General features: G+C 38.7%; 1 protein-coding gene across 8 annotated transcripts in view; it reads right to left on the minus strand.

Moving 5' to 3' along the window:
* MAGI2 (membrane associated guanylate kinase, WW and PDZ domain containing 2) overlaps positions 1-22,734 on the minus strand; it is a 1,330,046-nt gene that overhangs the window by 291,082 nt on the left and 1,016,230 nt on the right. For 4 of the 8 annotated variants that reach the window (XM_038562829.1, XM_038562826.1, XM_038562828.1 and 1 more), the window contains exons 8-10: positions 8,196-8,317; positions 7,718-7,846; positions 6,084-6,266 (exon numbers count right to left, since the gene is read on the minus strand). In XM_038562829.1, coding sequence (XP_038418757.1) covers positions 6,084-6,266; positions 7,718-7,846; positions 8,196-8,317 — 434 coding nt within the window. The remainder of the gene's footprint in view (positions 1-6,083; positions 6,267-7,717; positions 7,847-8,195; positions 8,318-22,734) is intronic. The other 4 variants (XM_038562825.1, XM_038562824.1, XM_038562831.1 and 1 more) reach the window with 1 other exon arrangement.

Genomic DNA, 22,734 nt, shown 5'->3' on the forward strand with positions numbered 1-22,734 from the left:
AACTTTAGTGGGTATAAAAATGCAGATCCTAAGATGTCTAGTTTCATATGACAGACTGATTGCACATGGCTATCCTCCTTTTTTAAAAAAATATTTATTTATTTATTTATGATAGACAGAGAGAGAGAGAGAGAGAGAGAGAGGCAGAGACACAGGAGGAGGGAGAAGCAGACTCCATGCCGGGATCCTGACATAGGACTCGATCCCTGGACTCCAGGATCGCACCTTGGGCCAAAGGCAGGCGCCAAACCGCTGAGCCACCCAGGGATCCCCCATGGCTATCCTCCTTAACAAAGACTTTAAAACGCATAAACCCACAGCAAATGAAAAGAACCCGAGAGAAGCCATTTATGTGACAGAGGGGCTGTTATATGACATGACAGCTCAAGAGAATTTTAGAATATGGAATGAAAATCAAGGCAAGATAACTAATTTACGATGGCTTTGGAAGGTCTATTCAGAGTGGGGGTTGGCAAACTCTGGCCCATGGTGCAAAACCTGCTGCCTATATTTGTAAATACAATTTTACTGGAACACAGCCATACTGATTTATTTATGTGCTGTCTAAGGCTGCTTTCATGACAACAGAGTTAAACAGTGTGACAGAGACCACCTGGCCCACAAAGCCTAAAATATTTACTATTTGAACCTTTACAGAAAGCATTTGCTGATTCCTGTTCTAGTGTGTTCTTGGAGGAGGGGGCAACACAGGCAAGAAGGGCTGTCAGCTGCTCTGCAGAATCCCAGGGTCTGGGATTAGGAGGCATTGACACAAGTATACAGCAGATGCCTCCTGGTGGCACTGTATGCAGAACTCCCATCACCTACCCCGAGTCGAAAAGTGCGGATGTCTCCAAAAACAATATATGTCCCCATCTAACAGACTTTTATATTTCGTCCCTGGCTAAGAACCCTAGAGAAACTTTTCAGTTTTACTTTTAAATATGGACAATTGAGGATCATAACACATGTGAGGACTGCACTCTAATAAAATGAGCATCCATAAAATAAAGAGGTATGGATATGGATAACGGTGGGCTCTGCTGGGGAGAGACACAATGGAATGTCCCCAAGGGTCAAGATGAACAATTATCCTCAGACAGGAACAGGAAGACAAAAGATGCCCAGAAAAAAGAGGACTGTCTAGAGGACCTAATGTGATGGTGCTTTTGGCGGAAAAAAAAAAAAAAATTATTTGAAGAAAGAGATTGCAAGAGAGAAAGACAAAGTGAAACTTCTCAAAGCTGTTTGAGGGGGAAAATGTATTAATGGTGCACAGTTGGGGTCAGTGAACAAATTTATAAAGCCACAGTAATGCAAAAACTGTACAAATATTACTAAAATTAGTTGTGAAATTCTACTGGGAAAGTGTGGGAAGGCAGATGGGAGACAGAGTGAAATCTTCATTTCTTTCTAAGAGGAAGTAAATATAGGTCATGTCTAAATCTGTTAAATCAACATAACAGTATAAACACATTAATTGGAGGTGTGGAGGTATTTACCATCTATAAGAACACAAACTGATTGAGTGCCTCTGAGACGTGAGCCTGGAGGGTGGGGAGGGGCACGACAGGAGATATTTTATGCATTACAGATATTTTGATGCTATTTTTTCCCACATGCATGTATTTATTTGACAATTTTTGTAAGTCTATAAATGCACATTTCCAAAAACCACTTCTAGGAAGCCGGAATCAGTAGGCGCAGGGGCACAGGAATCTGCATCTTTAAAAGCTCCCCAAGTGATTCTGACAAAATTTATCTTATGCCTCTACTTCCAGAAACACAAAGAACGAGGAGGCAAACAGTGAAAGAGCATAACGGTGATCTGCTGGGATGGAGAGGTGCGGGGAGCCAGAGAATGTCAGGATGCTAGCCTCCCAGTTTCTTGCCATTTCACTCATAACACAGATACATTTTAGAAGAGGGCAAATAACATCTAATAGATTGGGAGTGACCTCATAATTTTACGGAAGAACTTCACAGGCAGGCCAGCTTTCCTCCCTCTTACACTTGTTGAAAACCTCAAGCCTTGATTCAAAAATTAGCCTGAGGAAAAACAGGAGAGACATCGTGTAATGAGAGAAGCTTTTTCACTGAGAGATGTTAGATAAATAACTCTCGGGCTCTGCAGTTTATAAGCCTTAGTATATCAGTCTTGATTTTTAAAGTAGTTTAAAGAATATTATCAGGATCTTTGGTGCCTACAAATGATTGCCAGGATGTAGAATATTAAAAAATCAGAACTCAGATGGTTTCTGGGCCCTGTGGTGATTTCTTCTAAGAAAGCTTCTTCTAGAACATTATAGGACCATTGGGGATTGGCTCAATTACTTGTCAAAAAGCAGCCAGGGGCACAGTGTCCTCATTTTCTCCTCTTCCGTACCCCTTTCCATGAATCAGTCCTGACTGAAAAGGAAAGAATTACCATCCTACGCTTGTTTCTGTTTCTATTGTGCAGGACGCTTGGTCAACATTTTAGTAGAGGGAATCTTCCTTTGTGTTCATACAAATTATTGCTGCTTCTTTGCCTAAATTAGGGAAAACCTAGAGCTAGAAAAATTGATTCAGTATCTTCATGCTTATTTCAATGTCAAATGAGACTACTTGCCTTAAGATTTATTTATTTATTTGAGAGAGAGAGCAAAAGAGAGAGAACACAAGTGGTAGGAGGGGCGGGGGCGGGGGGAGAGAGAGAGAGAGAGAGAGAGAGAGAGAGAGAGAGACACTCCAGCAGACTCTCCAATGAGCCTGGAGCCTGACTCTGGCTAATCCCACAATCCTGAGATCATGACCAGAGCTGAAACCAGAGTGGAAAACTCAATGGACTGAGCCACCCAGGCACCCCGAGACCACAGACCTTTTAGATAATAAAGATTTATCACTTTATCTGTAGTGTCTATTTAAAAAAAATCTTTAGGTTCATTTATAGGTTCATTTATAATCAACCTATAGATTATAGGTTCATTGTATAGTCATTACAAAAAGAAAATTAATTTTGTCCTTAACATGTTTTTGTCTTTTTAATTTCTTCCAGAAACTGGAAGGCTGGTTTGTTTTGTTTTATTGGTAAGCTATAGGTCCAACTAGCCTTCACCAGGTCATGCTGTAAAAGTAGAATTTAGCCAATTCAAATTTCACTTCTTAATTTCTAAGTATATCCAACAATCCATTCACTCATCCATTCATCCATCCAACACATACTTATGGAGCACCTGCTATTTGCCTTGCACTGTTTCAGGTTCTAGGGACACACGAAGAAAACATCAGCCATAGAGTAATTGGTCGAAATTACTCTATGCCTAATTGGTTGAAAATTTCTATAAGAACTGTATTTGAGAAAGATTTTATGTATAAGTATTCATGCATTTATGATATCTCTGTTTTTCAGTTGAGGTTAGATGACCATATACTATTCTTTGATGTTTCCTACATGCCATTATAGTTCTCCTTTACCTGTTATGATTATCTTTTTATTTGCTAGTTCACATGAATAGCTACTGAGGTTGGAATATTGCCATATACTGTGATGGCTCATAAACTTTTCTAGGTATCCCCCACTACTGTGGCTTTGCATATGTTGTTTCCTCTTCCTATGGCTCTCCTTATTTGTACACCTAGCAAACACGTATTCATCATTCAAAACTCTTTCAGGCATCATCGTTTCTATGAGGCTCTTTCTCTAAGCACCTCCCAATGGACTCAATCTCCTATTCCTCTGTACTATTTCTGAACTTTGTATTTATTTTTATTGAATTGATGTAAATACTCAGTAACATGCTACTCATTATTTCTATAGTTAAACTTCTGAAGGATAGAAACATCTGTCTCTTCATTTTTGCATCCCTAATAATTAGCAGACCACCTGGGACATATGGATATTCATAAAATATTAACTGAATGAACTGAGGAGCCATTCCTATTCTAACTTGTGGAATGTCATAGAAATGCGCTTACATTTTACTTAAAATTATCTCACAATTAAAAATAAACATTTAAATTTTTTTAGTATTTTATAAGCAATCGATTTCAAACTTTCATTGTATTCTTTTCCAATGAGAGAAATGATCATTTCTATAAAAGCCCAATAAGACTATGTGGTTAGGAACATGCTTTTCTTTTTAAACATTTCTGTTGCTTCCTCCTTCCACTCTCTTAACTTTGTGCCAACATCAGGGTTATTACAGATTCATCCTATTCATATTGTGTTACAACTCCTTGTTTAGCTATCGGAGGCCCCTTCCTAGATATAACTCCCTGAGAGCTGGGCCATGTCCTATCCATCTTTGTCACCCTTGTGTACTGTAACGTTTGTGAAAGTGAAGAGCTGAACATGTGTTTCTTGAATGAATAGGAATAAAAGCGAAACAGTGAATATAATTAGATATAAGTTCTTTTTCTGTTAGGACCTATTTTGTGATTAACAATGAAGAAAATGTGCTAAATTCTAAATAAAAGTTTTGACTTTGTGGCTTAGTAAGGCTAGCTTAGACTGTGGTTATAGCAAACTAGCAAAAGGAGTAAGAAAAAGTGCTGCTGTGCAAATGTCTTTTCTTTTAAGTTTACACTTTATAGTTTTGAAACATGGACTAGTGGGTTGGATCAGAGAAAAAATGACTAACTATTCCTTATCATGAAAACAAAGAAGTTTATTATGTATTTCACTGAAGTTCAAAAGCTTTGGGGAACCCTGTCCTTTTACTGAGATGGTATTCATTCTATAATTTCCTCTTATTCTAAATGTAGGTAATAAGATGATTTTAAGTTGAGTCATTTGATATTTCTCTATGATTTTTTGGCAACATGAAGGTGTGCATGTTGAGTAAAATATCACCAGACGAACAGTAGAGTTGGACGCTCCCTAACTGAACTCTTACAGAAAATGATGTACACGTGGTTTTTACAACTGTAGTGTTTGAAAAATGTGGTGGGTTAGTTTTAAAACTTTGCTCAACTTTTCAGGAGATGCAATACCTATTAAATGGATTATTATTCACTCACTAGTGACCCTGAAAAGAAGTTATTTCTGAAGGAACCATTTACCTAGTGGTAATAAAACAATTAACAAATATGCAGACCATAGAGATGTGAAAACATTTCCTCAAAAGTAATTCTCTAATTTGTGTATGTACTAGGACACATTAACTTTGGGGAATTGATATCATAAATTAAATCAACATTGTGAAAAATGTGTAATGGTGATATAGGTCTTTGGAGATATAGTCCCTGCATTTTATAATACTCTTTCTAATGTATTTCAAAAACAACACTACACAAAACTTGAATCAGTATTTTAAGTAAACAAGATCAAATTTGACTTCTTCTTTTTGTCCCCCAAGTGAAAAAACTAGTATTTACAAATTATGAGATTAATCCAAGGTCATGGGCCAGGTAGGAGAATTTAAAATCAGACTGCAAAGCCAGGCTTAGTTCATTACTTTTTTTTCTACCTCTGTGCATCTTTCATATTTTATACTTCCATGCCTTTAACAATTTGCCTCTGCATCTCCATGTTAGATGAATTTTGATTATAATTTGACAGACATCCAACTAACTGCATGTGAAAATTGATTCATAAGAACTATAGAAAAAACCCTTATATATTAAAACATTGATGGGGACATATAAAGATGAATACCATTCAAAATTTTTTCTATGAAATGAACATGCATATTTAAATATCTAACCTGGGCAATTCAGCATGAGAATATCACAAGATTAATGCAGATTTTAAAATATCAATGGTTGAACATAAGGTAGAATAGTATGAAATGTTAATCACATCTCTAAGAAGGAACTCTAAAAATAAATTAGGAAAGTGCCAATCTCAAGAGTCCATTAAATCCAGCAAATAGAAGGGGCAGTCTGAAAAACGAGACAAAAATGATATTTAGAGCTATTTCCAAAATACTTCAATTTGATACTCCCAAACTTAGGAGAAACATAATTTCTGGTTTCCCTAAAGAGAAGGGATCTTTGACCTTCAACTTAAGAACACACAAAGAAGCTCCTCCTATTTGCCTTGGGTGAGGGGGAAGAAAGGTGTAAAATTTCTAGAATTTCTAGAGCGGTAAGCACCTTACCTGTTTCCATTTTCCCATCCTGGGCTGCAGGCCCATCCGGAATCACACTTTTCACCTGCAGAAACTCATCAGGCTCATCTCCACCAATGATGGTGAATCCAAAACCCATGCTGCTCTTTTTTAGAGTGATGCTGAGGAATGTTCCCTTCAACTGGGATGCATCCCGGGTGAAGAGCGGTTTTTCTACATTGGCCAATAGAAGTTAAAAAAGAAAAAGCGTATTTAAGGCAAGTTCTCACACGGGCGAAAGCCAACTACGGAGCAGCAATGCCAGGGGTCAGTGTGGGTGTTTCCTGTAGTAAAAGCAAGCAGGGGGTGACGGTAGGAGCAGAACTTTTAGTACTGCCTGCAAACACAGAGTAGTCCCAAGCATCCAGGAAAGCTGAAAAAGCTGCTTGGTTGGTAGATTTTCTGTCAAGTCAGGGTTCCATTCACCAAAGTAGCCCTTCTTGGGCTTTTTTTTTTTTTTTTTTAAAGGCTGAATCAATAGGCTATCAAAGCCTATCGATCAAGTGGAGCCCAAATCATCCAGACACATCTGTATACATTCCTCTTGTTCTAAAGGAGTCCAATCAGGAGGTATGTGTGAGTGGCTGGTCCTGCACAAAACTTTGAAGGGATAAAACCAGAAAACCCAAATGGACTGTTTTAGTTTTTAAAGGGTAAGACCCATGGAATGCTACCATCCATTCAAATGTCTAATCTATTTAGAAGGAGCACCTGGATGTGGGACTGAGTTGACTTTTGCTTATATTGTGAGATGCCGTAAAGATAACCAGATACAGTTCTACTGACCTCATAGTGTTTAGTATACTCTACAGTGTGAGCAGAAGGCAAGCCAAAATTTCTACATATAATTATGAATGTAAAGGTAACACATTTTGCAACAACAATGTTGATACATTCAAATCATATACCTAAATCATCTGAACAAAACTTGAACCCATTCATTTAGGTTTGGCCACTAATTTGTTACATAATATGCTTTTCCCGTTATGATCTGTGATAAACATATTCCTAAGCATATTAAATGCTTTAAAAATAATAGTCATGCTGGGAAATAGAATTAATATCTGCTTTAAATGCTATCTCAGTCAAGTGTGTGTGTGTATATATATGTATATATACACACACACATATGCACGTGCACACATACATACATTTAGTTGTTACATTTTCAGTGATATGATTTGATGTTTGTAACAGCCAAACTGTACATAGAGATTTAGCTTAAGTATTTTGGTGCTTTTGCTGTTGTTACATTTTGGATGATATGTAATAGATATAATGAGTCATCATATTGGAATTTTACATCACAGATCTGCACTAAAAAGATTAAATATAATAATTCTCTATTTTATATTTAAGTCTATTTTACATCTTTTTCTTTGAAATGCAAATGGAAAATGCTTATAACCTCACCATCTACGTTCCCTTTATGAAGGTAACATTTACAATCAGAGAGAAGTTACTGTGAGACCTTTACATTCATTGCACTTTGTGCTGTAGTGGTGCGATATTCGTGCTTTTATTTACGAGTAAGAGCCCACAAGACGTGAAAAGTTTGTGCAGCTACTCATCCCACCACGTAGCTCCAAGGTGTGGTCAAGTGCAGCAAGCAGCCCCGGACCTACCGCAGGGCCAAGGCCTCCCCGCGTGGTCACGCGGATAGTAAGACAAGTCATTCACGCTGCGCGACCTCTCCAGGACAGCGCGGGGGCAGGTGCATGTGGGCCTAGGTAATGTCGACGAGGAGCCGGCTACTGTCATAAAGGAGAACAAGCCTTATTCTTTTGCGTGGTCTTTTGAGGACACACCTACGAGTCTCTATGAATCTGCAGTTTACAGTACCACTGTCAAAACCCATTAGTCTCCACCTGGCACCATGCTGTAAATTCCTATAAGGTACTGCCGGAGGCTTTAATTTAATCCATGGTTGCTAAGTGCATTAGTTTAGAGACAGAGCAAACATCCAGCTAAAGCTAATAGAGGGGCTTGGGGAAAGCAAATTGATTATTTGAAATAGTCTAAGCTAAAGGCATATTTGGAAGAGCAGACAGTTTGGTAGATAATTTTTCCCTTTGAAACAGTGCAGATGGACATGGTACTCACCTCGGAAACCTGGCGCCTGCAGGGGCTTTGTTCCCAGGTCTGTGTGGGGCATGTTATGCTGCTGTAGCTTCCTTTTTGCTTCCAGGACAGGGTTTTCAAACTGTGTTCTTCTGTTTATGTGGCTGAAAAATAAAATTTCAAATTAGGATAACAGTGGGACAAAGTCATTTAAGAGAACATATGTATAGCTCTACAGAGAGCAGGCGATTAAGGGACACCTTATGTGATTAGTCAAGTGCCCCGCCAGGCACGAGGTCAGGCCTCTGCTGGGGCTGGCCTGTGTACAGAGCACATTTATGTGACAGGAGCAGAGATCTCAATGCCACTATCATATGTTACTGTGTTTCAATTATGCATGATTCAACCAAAAGACCTAGAATGTGCACTTGCTTTCTGGTCTACTCTGTTAGTTTGACATGAGTTTGATGCATTAAGATAAATGATCAACCAACAAAATTTATACTGAATGGTGTTGCAAAGAGTGTCATCTAAGCTTTGCAAAGTCTCCATACCTACCAAGGTAAGTTGAATTCACGGATTACTAGCAACCAGCGTCTACACGTTTTAGTGTCAGACAGACCTGGATTGAAGGGCTGGGATACAGAAGGAAGGACTCTCAAGGATATTAATGGAAGTCATAGAATACCTGTAGGAGGGTTAATGCTCATCAGTTGAAAGTAGAGTATTCACATTTGATATAATGAGATGATAAACTCATAGATATCAGACTCAGAGTGGCTTGAAGCAGCTGTGGGTCAGCTAGCCTGAGGGCTTATAGTATAAGGATCCCTGATAGACTCCTTACAGTTTAATGAATTATTGTATGAAATTTAGGGCTCCATGTCAGTGGAGAGGGAAGGAACTAACAACTCCGCCTTGTGGCAGTGACATATAGCTCTTTCTCTAGGATATGAATGCTCCCATGAGAGGGCTCACATATACATTGGTCTTTGGTCTGTGTACAAATAGAAATAGGATTATGGCGTGAAAGCCTGAAAACCAAAGCAGAATTAGAAGAGGAATGAACAATTCTGACTAAATAACTCTATGCTAATAAGTACTGCAGATATATTTTCTCAATGTAGTTAAGCAACAGTCTTGAATTGGAATCATTGCTATTTTAAAGGCAATGAGACTGAGACACACAAGGTCCGATGACTTGCTCTAAATCTCACGCCTAGGAAGTGGCAAGGCACAGATCTGACCCAAAAAATGCAATTCTTAACCACACATTCTCTTTTCAACGTATGAGTTCACACTGGTAAATGCACATATATTTTTAAAGATTTTATTTGAGAGAGAGAGAGAGAGAGAGAGAGAAAACAAGCATACAAGGAAGGGGGAGGGGCAGCGGGAGAGGGAGAAGCAGACTCCCTGCTGAGTCGGTTGTCAGATGCAGGACTCCATCCCAGGACCTCAAGAACATGACTTGAGCTGAAAGCAGACGCTTAATCGACTGAGCCACCCAGGCGCCCTATGTGCACACATATTTAATGTGTGTGCGTGCAACACAAATCACAACACACAAATCCTCTCATTATGTCTTCTAAAAGTACGTATGAGAAAGAAAAGGAGGTAGAAGAAGCAATGTTTCAAAACCAATTTTCTATTATTGTAAATCAGATAATTCCTGTGAGACAAAGAAGCAGTCGTCAGAAACATGATAAGAGGGGCAGCTGGGTGGCTGGGTGGTTGAGCGTCTGCCTTTGGCTCAGGTCATGATCCTGGGGTCCTGGGATTGAGTCCTGCATCAGGTTCCCTGCATGGAGCCTGCTTCTCCCTCTGCCTATGTCTCTGCGTGTCTCTCATGAATAAATAAATAAATCTTAAAAAAAACAAACAAACATGATAAGATAACTGCAGTATCTCATTGCTTCCTCATAGGAGGCAGGGTAGGGTAGCTGTCTGCCACAAGGCTCGCAGTCATTTGGCCCTGCATTCAAAATCTAGCTTTACCACTTGATTAGCTGTGTGATTAAACCTTCATCTGTCATATGGACATAATATTGCCTTCCTCCTGGGGAGGTTGTGAGGGTTCAATGAAGTAGTAAATGCTGGCACAGGGGATCAAACATAGTTCAGTAACTAGCGGCAGCCACCTGCCACCACCGTCACCATGTTTTCATCACCATCACTGTCAGCATTTTAAGTCCATAGAAAGGCTTCATGGGATGGGGTATTTAAGAGCACTAGGCCCTTTCTCTAACATTGTCTCTGGTGCTATTTAGGAAGAAAGTGCTTCACGACAACTTTCTTAGGTAATGGAAGTTACCAGGATAGAGTTCAAAGTAAATCTGCCTTATGTAAAATCACTTCCCATTGGAAATAAATACAATTGTAATGCTCTTGTGCCCCAAGGAGTCACTGTGATCTGTGGCATGTAGTGAACTACGGCACATGATATTTCAAAGCTTCTTTGCCCTGGAAACTCTGACAGCCCCACTGGATTTCAAAAGGATCAGAGTTTGAGGCCTCTCTTCCCTTTTCTCCATTTTCATGTAACCTTCTTATTAAAATCCTTTGAAATCTTCCTATAACCTAAAGAAATATTATTCCTGACTTGGCCCTTCCTTATCTCTGTAGCTTCCCCTTTGGCTGTATCCCCACATACCCTTTTTGGACATATTTGGAGCTACTCTTGTTGACAACACCGTGTCAATCCCCTCATCTTTCCATGCGAGCTTCAGGGTAGCAATATTGCATCATTTGAAACAAGACGACCTGGGCTCGAAGTGGCATTTTGCACAAATTACTCACCTCCATAGACATCAATATTCTCGTGTGTAAAATAGGGACATTAATATCTGTTTGTTGGGATTGCTGTGAAGATCAGAGAAATAATGTTTGCAAAGCACAGATACATACAGAGGACCCCACAATTGTAAGGTCTAGTTATTGTTTATTCTTGAAGGTCTGGCTATTCTTTATTACTATTATTAATAAGTACTGCTGTCAGGGTCATTATTATTATGATGCTTTTCCCATCTGTGCTATAACTCCTCTCCTGGCCTCCCCTAGCAACACTGCCAGCCTGCTACACTCTTCCCTTGGCTCTCATAAAACCTTGAACAGACTTCTCTTGCCACAGTTTATTTATTTATTTATTTTCTTATAACCTGTCTTCTCACAAAGAGGATTTGTGGCACTTTTAAGGAACAAAAACAACAGAAAGTAAACAAAATCAGGGTGACATTAGTTGAATCTAGGTAGAAAGTCAATAGAATTGATAATATAGGGTTCTACTTGTTTACCAGCATTCTGTTACAAGTTAGCTTTGAGTTTTCAAGTTGCTAATTCAATGGGAGAGAGAAACTGGTTATCAGAGTATTTAAATTAAACCCAAGACATTCAGAGGACATACTATTCCTGTTACCAAGTCTTCAATTTTTTTTCCAAGTCTTGGATGGAGAGCTTTCTCTGATCCTAATATCCTAAATGATAATTTCACAAGCTATCATAACCTTATCATACTGTATTTTAATAATTGATTTTCATGTTTATTTCCTTCTATAGATTATGCACATCCATATACAGGTTCTATGTGTTCATCTTTGTATCCCAAGCAGTGAAAGACGATATTTTGTTAAATAGCTAAGTGAGGAGTGTGTGTTTTAAGACTTGTTTACCAATACACATTAGCAATTTTGAGCAACCAAGAAGCAGCTTTGAAGTGTACTGAAGGATTTGGTCTCTTCATTCCCTATCCTATTTCTGTTCTGCTAGGTCACTGTTCATCACCCGAGGAACTTTAGCCTCAGAAAATACATTACAAGAACATTCTGGGATGCATTTCTATATACAGTTGGGTTCCTCCAACTGCCACCTGCATATTCTAAGTATTTCCTTAGAAAAGTCAATATGTACCCACTGGCTTCATGGATACTATTTTGAAAATACTCCATTCACCATCAAAGTGAGTTTCTAGAGTTCACAGAGAATGAAAATACCAGTGAACTAGTCTGGCATGACTTGTACCCCACAAACAATGGAAGCTGGGTGTGGCTTTAGTATCCTAAACTAATTACTACAGAACATTCACATTGTCACAACTGAAGGCATTCATTTAAAACTTAAATGCTTCCAAGCTTAGAAAGGCCTATCCCAAGGAAGTATGATTGTAGCTGAAAAAGAAAGCTTTCTCTTCCTGTGCTTCCAGAATGAATAGTTTCAAGTCCTTTTAGCAAGGATTTGGGGGTCTTACAATGTGTATAAAGCATGGGAATGACACATGCTATCATCCTTCTCATTGTTTAGGCTCTGTGAGATAATTGCTAGCTATTTTATCTAGCTTCCATATAAAATGGAACCTGGGGTGCTACCAAGAGTCCTTTCCCTGTAATTATATCTGGTCTATTGTCATACTGTATTAATCTTTAGGTGGTACGAGCTAAGGGGATGAAAGCCATATTCTGCAGTGGGTATATCCTAACAACCCCATTCACCCTTCACAAAAGGAAGGAGTGCTGATGTGAGATGCTTCCATGTTGGAATGGCGAAAGGATTAGGATGTTCAAGGATGGAATTCTACTGCCTTCTCTCTTTACCCTCCTGTTCCCCCATTTGCAGCTTAACCCCCTCCTTTCACTAGGGCAGGGAAACTGCCACAATACGGAAGTGAATGAACCCTAGGAGCTTAAAAACAAGCAAACGAACAAAAAGCAAAAACAGAAAAGACTCAGGCCCACCCTAAATCAACAGGGCCATTATCTCAGAATGAGGTACAGGCATTGGCATTAAAAAAGTTTCCCAGGTAACACTATTGTGCCATGGTGGCTGCAATCTCCTCTTGAGTTAGAAGCTGAGAAGGTACAAAAAAGAGTTTCTTGCCTGATTAAGATTTATGTGGAAGTCTCTTTTTCTGTATGTGGCCTTGGGGAGTACTAGGAAATGCTATTGTGGCTTCAGAAGAGAGCACTTCTGATATTGGAAGTTTCATAACATGCACGGAGGGGAAAAAAATATTTGTAGCTGATGGGATGATATACTGCCAAAAGTAGTCCCACGTCAGTCCTGTTTGACTGGCACCTCCTTCACTGAGGGAATGGAAGACACGGGAGTAAAGTTGTACTTCCTAAGCCTGTGAGTATGCACAGGACAGGTCTGCTGGTCATCAAGGCCATTATCTGACCCCCAATCCCAGTGTTCCCACCATATTCCAGCCTCTTCATGCCTCACCTTGCTTCTCCTGGGTTTTTGGAGAGGGGCACTTTAGTAGATTGTTGCAAATGGCATCTTTTGTACCCATTGGCTATTATCCCACCATCTTGACTTTAGTTGGCAGTTTAGAAATGGATCGTTGGTTTGATATGTGAGAGAGAAGAGAGTAGCTTTCAAATGGAGATTGTACCACAGGTGAAATAAATAAACCTTTGCAAGGTGGTCAAAGTGGCTACGCTAACTACTCTAAGACATGAGGTGGCCAGTGCTCAGTATGTATTTATTGAGTAAGCGCATGGGTGGGAGGTGGGCACCCATGAAAAGTGGGAGATGTCACAGGTTTCCAGTTTAAGTCTCCCCTAAAATCCATCTTGTGACAGAACTTGATGTGAAGCTTAGGGCCAGTGTATGTGATACAGCCAATCTGCCTTTGGGTGAAGACTCACGAAATCCTTCAAAACAGAGAATCTTCCAAGACATTTTTGTGATAGGTGAAAAGGTCAGCCTACTATGGTGATGGAAGATTTGGATCTGAGAAGCTGATAAGTAGCAGCTGCTATCTTGTGCTCCTATGGAAAAGCACTATGTTAGGGATGAAATGAAGGGGGCCCAGAAAGGCATCCACTCAGCACTGGATGTGGGGAGATTGGCTTGGGATTTGTGGTTGTGGCTCAGGATATCATTCCTTCTATGTAAGCTCCTTTGAGGGCTTCCAAAAATCTATTTTACTTGGACTACTAAAAAAAAAAACAAAATAAAACAAAATAATTCCCGTATGGAATCAGAGTATGAATTTCCTGGTTGCTTGGAATTCCCTGGGTATTCTGTGACCCCAGTTTTGATTCCCCCACTTCTGGGCAGTCAGGAAAGTCTGCCTATTACCTCCTCACATCTGAACCCCTAGACTGCAACTGCATTGGCAAACATATACATTGCACCCACTCTATGCATACTTCATTCATTTTAAAATAAACCTTGAGAAGACTCCTTAAAACTTTTCTCCACTATCAAGTTTTAAGTAGTGAAAACTACTTCATGCTTTGGAAACCAAGAGAGGATAATAACCCTCTGGGGATCTCCTGGGGCCAACTTTCCCTTCCCCCGGAGGGCAGGGAAGTTATTAAGAGCTTAGTCACTATAGTCATCTTGCTGGGATTTCCACCCAAGCCCCATCACATTCTAAATGTGTGACCTCGAGGACATCATTTACACTCTTTGTGCTTCAGAATTTTTCATCTGGAAAGTTGGTATAAAAGTAGAGTTGTTTTTCATAGAGTTGTGCACATTCAATGAATTTAAATGAATAAATAAATCACTTCAGACCAGTACCTGGATGTAAGTAGTCAATCAATGCTATTGTGATTCATCAAATATTTGTTTCTCAAATACTCTGTGCTCGGCACTATGGAAGAGGGTGCAAGGAGGCAAGGAGGGGCAAAGATCAATCAAAGATGAAGTGTAATAGGGGAGATAAGACAGGAACAAAAAGATTTTAAAATAGGGCTTACATAATACAAAGTATGTCTTACAGTGCTTTGAAAAGCTAAATTTTAAAAGTACTAGTCTAAAGACGAATGTTTTAAATACGCTTTATTTTAAAATTTGAGCTTTGGATAAATGGAAGAATTGAATCTATTTTACTTGGAACATTTTTTTAACAGAATAATTGAATCCCACCTCCTGAAAGATTTCTTTGCAGTTCGAACACTTAAGTGATAATTTTCTCTGTATAAATGTCCATTCATTATTCCCGACTTACCTGAGGGTAATGTGTGTTTGCTTTGTGAATGTGGGTGGGCAGATTGAGTTATTCACATGTTACCTGCTCCTACTCTTCCTGGACGAAAGAGTGTCTGACCTGGGGATATGGTGTCCAGGTGGGAGGTGGACTCACAGCCAACAGAGGAGAGTATCCATATATTATTGCTGCAACTCTGATGGCTAAGGAGTCTGTCCTCCATCCCTCATGAGCCTGACTTTCCCAAATGTGGATGTATTTTTCAGATAAGTGAATTCTCTCTTCCCTTCTCCAGTAGTAGTAGTACTAAGTTACTTAGTTAAGACCCTGGCCTGTAATATGTATTTTACACATAAGGGGTATTTATCACTTAGCCATTACTATCTACCAATTACACAGACAACTTGATAATTTTACTTCTGGCAGAAATAGCAATGTGCCCTGCCAATCATGTCATGAAGACCCCAGGACCTACAAGATACACAGACTCATTTTTCAACATTTCAGAACCACTGGGCATGCATTTAAAAATGTTTTCTACTGATGAATCGCTAAATTCTACCTCTGAAACTAATAAAAAATAACATAAAAATGTTCTATCCATCCTTTCTCATTCCAATAAATATCTTTCTTAAATGTTATTGCTAGGTGCAATACTATTATCATCAAAGGTATTTCTAAACTTTGGCTTCTCAATTGAGCATAAGCAGTGAGTTACAAAATTAGAGGTAAAATAGAACTTATCTAGAGGGAAACCAGAAGACTACACTATTCCAGGATTTTTCTGTATTAAGAGACAAGACTAATACATCCTCTTCCAACACTGATTGAATGGCTTTGTCCTTCAAGTCTCATATGGAAGGTCATTTAATTCATCAGATTTCTAGGCACTAGGGCACACAAACATGAATATGACACAACCCCCTCACCAGCTGAGTGCATTATTTTCCTGGGGAGACACACAAGTCAGGTGACCCACCACCTCAGTTTCCTAGAACTAAGGGATTTCCCAGGGCATGAGACTTCCAGGGGTTTTTTGTTTGTTTGTTTTTTTTCTTTTTTTTGACTCTTTTTTTTTTAATGTAAGTTCAATTAGCCAACATATAGTGTGCATCATTAGTTTCAGATGTAGAGTTCAGTGATTCGTCAGTTGCATATAGTACCCAGTGCTCATCATGTGACGTGATGAGACTTTCAGTTGTAAAATTGAGAGAGTCCTGGTAAATCAGGACAAGGAGAAAAGACAACTTAGTCTGATCGTTCAGGGAAAGCCTCACATACACACACACAAAAAGCAACACTGGAGCAGATTCTAGAATGCATTTTGCCAGACGGAGGGGGACATTTTAGGGAGAGAGTGGATACAAAGGTGTTCAGGAGTATTCAATTCTGCTTAGCTAGAGGATAATCTAGTGAGTACACATATGCACGTGATTGCCTGTGGCTGGTGTGAGAGTGGGAGACAGAGCGAGGCAATGAAAGCTATAAGACTGAGAAACTAGTTGTAAATCATGGTGGGTGTGGTTTTGTCAGAAAGTCTACCTACTTCCATTATGACTTTAGTGTAATGGGCAGGTGTAGCTCTGAAAGTCTCCATCGTGGAGGATGTGACTTATTCCTGAACGTGGGCGGGTGGGGGGGCATATTATGAATTTTACCGTATCAACCAAATAGGAAAGTTGTGGTGCTCCCTAGAATTGTCAATCATTTCAGCATCATTCAGTGGCCACCTCCAGTGCACTAGGTATTGTTCTTAGCCGGGGCTATGAGGATGAGTAAGAGATGCTCCAGAACGATAAAGAATCATATCATCCAGAGAACTAGACAGTATCATTGCTGAAGGTATGAAAATAATCTGACCTGTAATACACTCTATGTTGAACTGGGTTCTTATTGATTAATTAATTACACATGAGCTGTTCAAATGTGAAGTCACGTTATAGTCTAAGCCCGCTGAATTCCATACATCACTCATAAATAATGATAGACATACTCAGCCAACGATACAGGAATACTTTGGAGCCTGGCTAGAAGGAGTGTCAGAGAATTTTAAAGACACTCAGAATCGTGAAGAATCATGCAGGCAGCATCACTGATGTCTGCAATTATCCAGGAAGGAGGAAGCCAGGGAAAGAGTGCTAATAAAGAGAGATGGGTAAGAGTAGGGCAGGACTGTGGCCAATTCTCACAGTCAACAGGATATGAAGATAATTCCAATTCCATATAATACCAAAACTCTCAAAGTTTCCAGGTCCAATAACCATAGTAAGAAACATATTAAAAAAATATCATGCTTGACTATTGGGTCTTTATTACTGCCTGGACCAGGGGAAATAAAATACATAGCAATTCCTTTTACATGCTAGAGAGTAATGTAGGAAGAACTAGAAAACCTGACAAAATTAAAAAAAAATTTTTTTATTTTGATACTTGGAAAATACATTTATTGTGATATGGTGGGGCCTGAGTATGGGCAGGAGGCTCTCATTCTGAGAATTTAAGGACCCTGGGAAGAAAGGCATGGGGGAAAAAAGTAGTGGGAAGAAAGGATAAAGGTTCAGCAGAACCAAGAGTAAAGAAGGGGGAAATGAGTTCCTTCACTGTTGTTTTCAATAGACTGCTTTTTGGGGGACAGGTATGGTTGCATAGTTTTACCTAGTTAGCACGCTATGTCTAAAACTGTGCCAGTTACTGGAAGAGCAAAGCTTCATACAGATTAGATGGTCGTTTCATGGTCGCTGTAATGGGGTATGTATCTTCACATAACATGTTTGTTCCTTTTCATAATACACGTGTAAGTTTGGCAAATTAAGGCCCCCATGCTGGGCTGAGTTTGTATTTTTCTTTTTTTTTTTTTTTTGAGTTTGAATTTTTCATTCTGAATCTCTAAATAAAGAAGATGAAAGGTGTGATGTTGAATATTTTGGGACAACATTCCATTTAGAACACTTTTAAAGTTACTTAGTTCTTGTTCTGATTTAAATTATTTGATTGATGCCACAATTTGGTGAAAGGAACAACTGTTTAGAGAATGAACATCATCAGCCTTGTAAAGAAAGGAGAAAATAAAGGGAAATGGTGAATGGTAGAGGGGGATGGGAACTAATCTTCACTGAGCAAATACTATATGCCAAACCCTCAATTAAAGGGGTTCCTTACTTTTAATTCACCTGCTCCTCAACAAGGGTAAAGGATTTTCTGCAGATCTCATAGTAAGGGGCAGATGTATGATTCACATCCAGCTCTGTGTAGTACCAAACCCAACAACACTGATTTATGTGGTTCTGACACAAAGAGACACTTACTTTTCAAATGACATATATATATATATATATATATATATATATATATATATATATATATATATATATATATAGGCATAGGTTGTGTTCGGTTATCTTTAATTTATTTTGGTGAGGTGATACTGATTTTCTTTTTCCCAGGATTCACTGTGAAACTGGTAACCTTTGCGGGATGGTAAATTACCTGCTGATTTTCTGAAGGCAAACATTTTGAGGGCACATTATGTTGGTTATTAAATGATTTTGGTTCTTTTTTAAAGAACCCAAAGATTATGTACACACAAATACGGGCTTTTGTGTGTGCGCACAAGCACGTGTATGTTTTGCATACTGTGAAAAGTTGAGTGGTAATGAGAACATGGGTGGAACCCTCCCAGGATCCCTGGCTTTGCATAGAGTGTTTTTCAAGCCAGAAGAGTCTCCTTCAAGGATTGTCTTTTAAATTCCTTTAGGGTTAATCCTAACTCAATTTTCTTGAACTGTGCCCTTAAAACTCTGGAAGTTGAAGGTGGGCCATGTCTCTGGCAATTACGATATTGATAATAAGATGATTCTGCATTAATGTTTATGAATAGGTTAAAGTTTATGTGAGTGAGAACGAGGTAGTCAATGACACAAATATGCATGACTTGTCTCGGATTTTGAAAAGGGCATGTTAGGTCCTGCTGAGGTCCAGTGATACAATAAGAAATGAAAATGAGATACTTACTCAGCAAGAAATTCCTTATATGGTAGCACAGTGGAACAGGGAATGCTGGTGAACTCTCCCCATCACACTCACATATTAGGTACCTGTAAGCTGTGGAATCCTGAGGAATAACAGGGGCGCGGGGAGTCACCTGCACTCTCTGCTGTCCTCACCAACAACTAGCAAGTGCTGACTAACTGGTAGCTATGAATATCATTTTTTTCTGGACCAATAGTCACTAAGTATTTACACATTAAGTCAATGCCACAAACTAAATTACTAAGTAATATTACAGAGAAAAGAAGGACAAATCATTCCTATTGTTTTATCTATCTGAAAAAATATATATACACTTTTTTTTTCACTCAAAACTAAAGAAAGTGAAGTAAAAACAGGATGAGGGGACTTTGTCAGCCTCCATACAGGAGTGTTGTGCTTCATGGAAATTTAAACTAATGTTTTAACATATGATAACCTTAATACATGGTACTTAAGCTGTCAGAAACTACACACCTAGTGGTGGGTTTCTTCTAGACTAAATTAGTGCAAAACTAATTTTATTGGTTTATCATAGCAAATTGACTGTCTTTTGCCTACAGCCAATTATTCTTCTAAGCCACAGAATGATTTTTTTTCCTTGACAATTTTAAAGTTCATCCTACTTAGCTAGATTGAATTTAAACGTGAAATTTGATAATAAAACTTTTTGTAATCCATCTGTTTCTATTACACAATTAGTTGAGTCTATTGTAATACAATTTCATCTACTTAAATACGAAGTCGCCTGTTAAATGCTGGTAATAAATAATGTTTAACAATGTTGCTTAAAATCATAAAAAAGGGGACAATAGTATTCCTTTCAAATGAGTTCAGGCTCGATAATGGTGAAAAATATAGTTCTTACCCTGAGATTTTGTTTATAAGCTTATCTTTATCTTTTTGCCCTTTTCACAGCAATTGTAACATCATTTCATGTCTGTTGATACCAAGTACATTTATATTGTTTTCCATAGCTTTGTAAGGAGATTCTATTATAATAATTCATCCTTTTGGAAACCTTTTCCTAACACTCATGTGATAGGGTTGTTAAAACCATTAAAATAAAAATTTTAAAATGGTAATATATATGTTATTGTCTAGCCAAATAACAGGTGGAAATGGAAAGAAAATGCTTCCAAATTTTAAGTATTCTTTGATTACCAGTTATAATGAGGAAATAATGAAGCTCACACAGGAAAATGACCAAAGTTATTCTTGTTAACACAGGTGCAGTGGATATTCCTTGAACTAGAAAAGACCTTAGCAATCACCTAATCCAAACCACTCATTTGATAGATAAAAGCCGGGGAGGTTAAGTGTAATTTTGTACTTGCCTGTGAATTCAAAATCATGGATGCAAAAAGGACAACTATTACTAACATCATGGTCTGTGACATAGCATGAATTTTGACAAACATTATCCGCATACTGAAAAGGAGGAGATTAAAGTTCTCATGTGGGGGTGGAAGGCATTACATTTTACCCACTTAGGGTGACCATCCTCCATTTTATTCAATAATAGGCCGTCCAAAGAATGTTATCCGCCGGCTACTTCCTTGGTTTGACCAAGCTCCCTCATCCCTCTGCTGGTATAGCATCTCTCTAAGCTGAATGTGATTCCACTTATGTATCTATTAAAGATCTAAAAGACCTAAATGCCAGCCAAGTACTTTAATTCCAGAAAGAACTCTCTTCTAACACCAAAGGGGAAAAAATGGTTGTGTTGTTTCACTATGCTAGTTTTCAACATGCTGTGATCCTGAGGGATTTTTAGGATAATTTTGACTCTGTGCAATTTTCACTTTATGTGCTAACTTCAGAACTTAGTCTAAGATATGACTCCAAAGTGTGCGATGATACAGATTGGTAGCATGAGACAACAATCCGCAGTTCACCCACAAGAAGCCTGGCATGTTTCATCCAAAGAGAGAATAACTAAGCTATATAAACTAACTGTTGTACAAATTATAGAATAATAACAATGATCTCTGTATGTGTCACATGACATTGCCTTGGCAAGAGGCAAGCAGGATTGTTCAGTGAAAGATGGTGGCAGCTTTCTCTGGGTTGCCTCACTATGAACTACATTGGACTGGAGTCCCCTCCTGCAGCAGGAGGGACAGCTCTTCCCACGGGGCTCTGGGTCCTCTCAGCTCATATCTGGGTCCACACAACTCATATCTATCTCAAAAGTTTGCAACTCACTTGAGCAGCAGTCCCCCAAATGCAGGCTGTCTTCCCTGACTTCAAAAGACCAGTTTCAAGTTCTCATGGTCCTATAAAAATGAGGAAGAAGGAAGGATGGTCTTTCATCAGGAGCACACAACATGGTGTTTCCAGTTCAGACCACCTGCCCTCTCTCCTTGAGATGATGAGGGCTCAGGGACTCTGTCCCTCACATTGCTGCCTCTACACTAAGTCCCCCTGCTTTGTGCTGCCTCGTGTGCTACTGGACTACGTGCCTATGCTTAACCTCTGCAGATGCACCAAAACAGGAGCCCAATTTAATTTGCTAGATTCATTTAAAAAATGCCTAGAAACAAACAACTCTCCCCAAAGTGTTTATGAATATATTCACAAATATATTCTCAAAAAAAAGTTGATGCTGGAGTAATGATTCCTTTGTCTTTTTTACTGACTTTAAGACAAAGAAAACAATCCACTAGAATTGTAAAACTTGTATATTTTTAAAAAACATTTATATGTAACTCTGATGCCAAGGGTGAATAATTCATGGCTATTTGTAAAATTCCACCTGCAATTAAACCAATTTAAATCTCTGGATGTTGAAAACACTCTTTATCTGTGGCCCAAAGATTTGTTAAATACAGTGGTTTATGAGATCAAACAGTTGCTAAAAAGTGTGTTTTTAATTACAGAGTCAAGTTTTCTTTCCTTCATTTGAAAAGGCATTCAAGGGAGGAGAGGGTAACTAGAATATAGAACATATTTTGATCATATGAGAATGAACCAGCAGTGGTGAAGGGCCTCACAACATGAAAAAATTATCTCCAATCTCAGGTAAGGGGTGGATGAGGGGTGTGCATTCAGAGCCTGACTGGAGAGTAGTGGTAAGAAGACTGGACATGGGACTTCATTTTGACTGAATGGATTGCAATTTAAAAAATTTGAGGGACCCTGGCATAAAGAGTAAAAGAAAGCCATAAGGCTTTCTACTAATCTGCAGTTGAACCACAGTGTTAGGAAAGTAAATTAATAGCCAGTTGAAATTTATATCATATCAGTAAGTAATTAGGAATCGCCAGTTACAAACTATCAGAGATGCTAATGTAATGTAAAGAGCATATGCATGGAGCTAGCGTGCCCTTCACTTAAGAGGCTAGATTGCTTGTTTCACAGGCTGAAAGGATGAAATTGGCCTGGCTCATACAAACAAGGTAAAAATGGAAGTCTGCTGACTTAGCAAAAAAGAGCTGCCTATAGTTCAGAAGAGATCAGATATTCAGTATTTATTTAAATACACTTGTTCCTTTTGTTTGTGAAGTGAACTGATTAATGCTTGTTTAAGAAGTATGAGAAAATATTTTGTAAAGTACAGACATTTTATATTAATGTAAATTGCTACTCTACTGAATGGTCTCTCTTAGCTCTATC

This window comes from Canis lupus, chromosome 18 (genome assembly GCF_011100685.1).
Source record: "Canis lupus familiaris isolate Mischka breed German Shepherd chromosome 18, alternate assembly UU_Cfam_GSD_1.0, whole genome shotgun sequence".
In the NCBI taxonomy this organism is placed as follows: domain Eukaryota; kingdom Metazoa; phylum Chordata; class Mammalia; order Carnivora; family Canidae; genus Canis; species Canis lupus.